Source organism: Acanthisitta chloris, unplaced genomic scaffold, assembly GCF_000695815.1.
Source record: "Acanthisitta chloris isolate BGI_N310 unplaced genomic scaffold, ASM69581v1 scaffold22608, whole genome shotgun sequence".
NCBI lineage: Eukaryota > Metazoa > Chordata > Aves > Passeriformes > Acanthisittidae > Acanthisitta > Acanthisitta chloris.
The window spans coordinates 783-3,169 of record NW_008688948.1 but is presented as its reverse complement, the minus strand read 5'-3'; the positions used below and the strand labels follow the sequence as shown (position 1 = coordinate 3,169).

At 56.7% G+C, this 2,387-nt stretch overlaps 1 protein-coding gene across 1 annotated transcript in view; it reads left to right on the top strand.

The window, feature by feature from the left end:
• LOC103808462 (arylsulfatase G-like) overlaps positions 1-1,362 on the top strand; it is a gene marked incomplete at its 3' end in the record, with an annotated part of 10,865 nt that extends 9,503 nt beyond the window's left edge. The window contains exon 9 of the mRNA XM_009081247.1: positions 1,270-1,362. Within this exon, the coding sequence (XP_009079495.1) occupies positions 1,270-1,362 (93 nt within the window). The remainder of the gene's footprint in view (positions 1-1,269) is intronic.
• Positions 1,363-2,387: the final 1,025 nt, after the last annotated feature.

Sequence of the window (2,387 nt, the reverse complement as noted above, 5' to 3'; positions counted from 1 at the left end):
AGGGTGGTGAGGGAAGGGGTGGTGGTTCTGGGAGTTGTTTGGCCATTGGGATATCCCAACCCCTTTTGTCCCTGAAACACATGTTGCTGGAGGTCAGGGTGGTGGGGGACAGGGTGGTGGTGCTGGGAGTTGTTTGGCCATTGGGATATCCCAACCCCTTTTGTCCCTGAAACACATGTTGCTGGAGGTCAGGGTGGTGGGGGACAGGGTGGTGGTGCTGGGAGTTGTTTGGCCATTGGGATATCCCAACCCCTTTTGTCCCTGAAACACATGTTGCTGGAGGTCAGGGTGGTGGAGGTCAGGGTGGTGGTGCTGGAGGATTGCTGAGTATTGGGAAAGAATGTCCCAGCTGCTGGAAGCAGGTCCTGACTGGTGGGCCCTGCAGGGGTATTGGGTGTTTCTAAGGTCCATGAGATAAGCTGGACCCACTCACTCCTTACATGGCCTGAGGGCAGCTCTGGGAGTGGCATTTTTGCAGGCTGGGGAAGGTGTTAGCTGTTAAGATGAGTCACTGGCATCTGGCACTGGGGATGGGGGCTATCCCCATCCCCCTGTCCCACTAGCCTGCCCTGCAGCCCTTTCTCCAAGCCCAGGAATTCTGATTATCTCCTCAAAGACCTTATCTCCTGCATTTCCCAGCTCTTGTCTGGCAGGTTGGACAGCTGGAAATCTAGATATCCAGCTGAGGCACGGGCTGTGCTGCACTCTGGGTTGCTTGCAAAGCAGCTCTTTAGCTTCCCAGGAGTCACAGCACATGTAATGTTCCTCACAGCCCAGCCTGGCATTGCCACTGGGCACCCAGCTCTGCAGGGTGATGTCCAGCAGTGCAGGGTGATGCCCTGACATCAGAAAGAGGCATCTCCTCTTTGGGAGGCAGCACAGACCCAGCCTGAGGGACATGAGCCATGGCTTATGCTCAGGAAGGTGTCACCACTGTGGTCCCAGCCTGAAGTCATGGACAAGGGGATGTGGAGGGACACAGAGGGATGTGGAGGGCTGGAGTTTCTTGGTGCTCATGGTGTGTCAGGACAAGTGGCTTTTTCTCTAGAGTCACTCTTGGGAACATCCCCCAAAGGCCAAGCATGTGCAGTAGAGAAGTTGAAGTTCCCCCAGTTGATGGGGAAGACCAAGAAGCTGGGGAGGGAACGAAACCTGTGTGCAGGTGTGGCTGGGACACAGAGGGAGCTCTGCCTGGTGGGATTCCCAGGAAAAGCCAGGGCTGGGCAAGTGCAAGTGTTATCCATCTGCATGAGCCTCCTCTGCCCCTAGGGTTATGGAAACTCTGGCAGCCTTTGCCACCTGGCTGGGGCAAGGAGCCTGCCAGGACTGCTCCATGCCTCTCCTAGCACAGGGAGTGGAGGGGTGAGTGAGGGTGAGCATGCCCAGGGGCTGGGGAAGCTGGAGCCAGCAGAGAAATGCTGATGCATCACCACAGACCTGCACCTGCATGCTGCTTTCTGCACAGAACTGCCCTGTCGGCTTTTCTTAATTATATTTAATTGTCGGAGCCACCCGCTGAGCTTCTGCCCTCCCCTGCCCCAACAACAAAGTAGGGCATGGAAGAAGTAGGTCAAGAGGATGGTGGAGAAGCAGATTGCACCATCCTGGCTGTGCCAGCAGTGTGGGGCTGGGCAGGTTGGGTGAGCCAGAGGGATGTGGAGAGAGCTGGTTCGGCTGCCTGTGCCTGCCTGGAGCTGCCTGCAGCCTGTGATCGCTGGGCAGGGCAGTGCTCCCTGCCACATCGTGCCAGGGATGTTGGCATGCTCTGCCCCGTGGGCTGCAGAGAGGGAGCTGCCTGTCCCCAGGTGTGCCAGGCACTTCCCCTTGTGGTTCAGGCAGCAGCAGGATGCTGGAGTGACTTTTTGTTAAATCTCTCTTGGCCAGGGTGGGGATGGGCAGTGTGGCTTCCCCTTGCCTTGCAAGCAGCTTCCCCAGTGTGGCTTTCAGGATGAGTCTGTTGGCAGGGCCTTTGCTTTGATGCCAACTTTGACCAAAGTCCTATTTTTCATGTCTTTTTCTATGGGTTACACCTGCCTGTGGCTGGAGGGATCTTCAGCCATCTCCACCCTCAATCAGGTTACACTCTCACCCTGGTGATGCTTTTCCATCCACTAGATTGGGGTTGCTTGGTGCAACTGCTTGGAGCATCTGCATGCCCCATGCTGGGCACCAGATCCTGAGGGTCCTGAGCATCTGTGGGACTAGGGGCACACTGAGCAGGGCCTGAATCTCACATGGACCTGGCTGACCCAGCGAGGTGCCTGCAGGGCACAGCAGGGAGCCAGGATTTCCTTGGGCGCCTCCAGGCTCTCCTGGCCACGGGGCTGTCTCAGCAGTGTTTGTTCTTATTTGTTCTCTCTGTCTCTTAGCAGCTAAATTAAAACTTG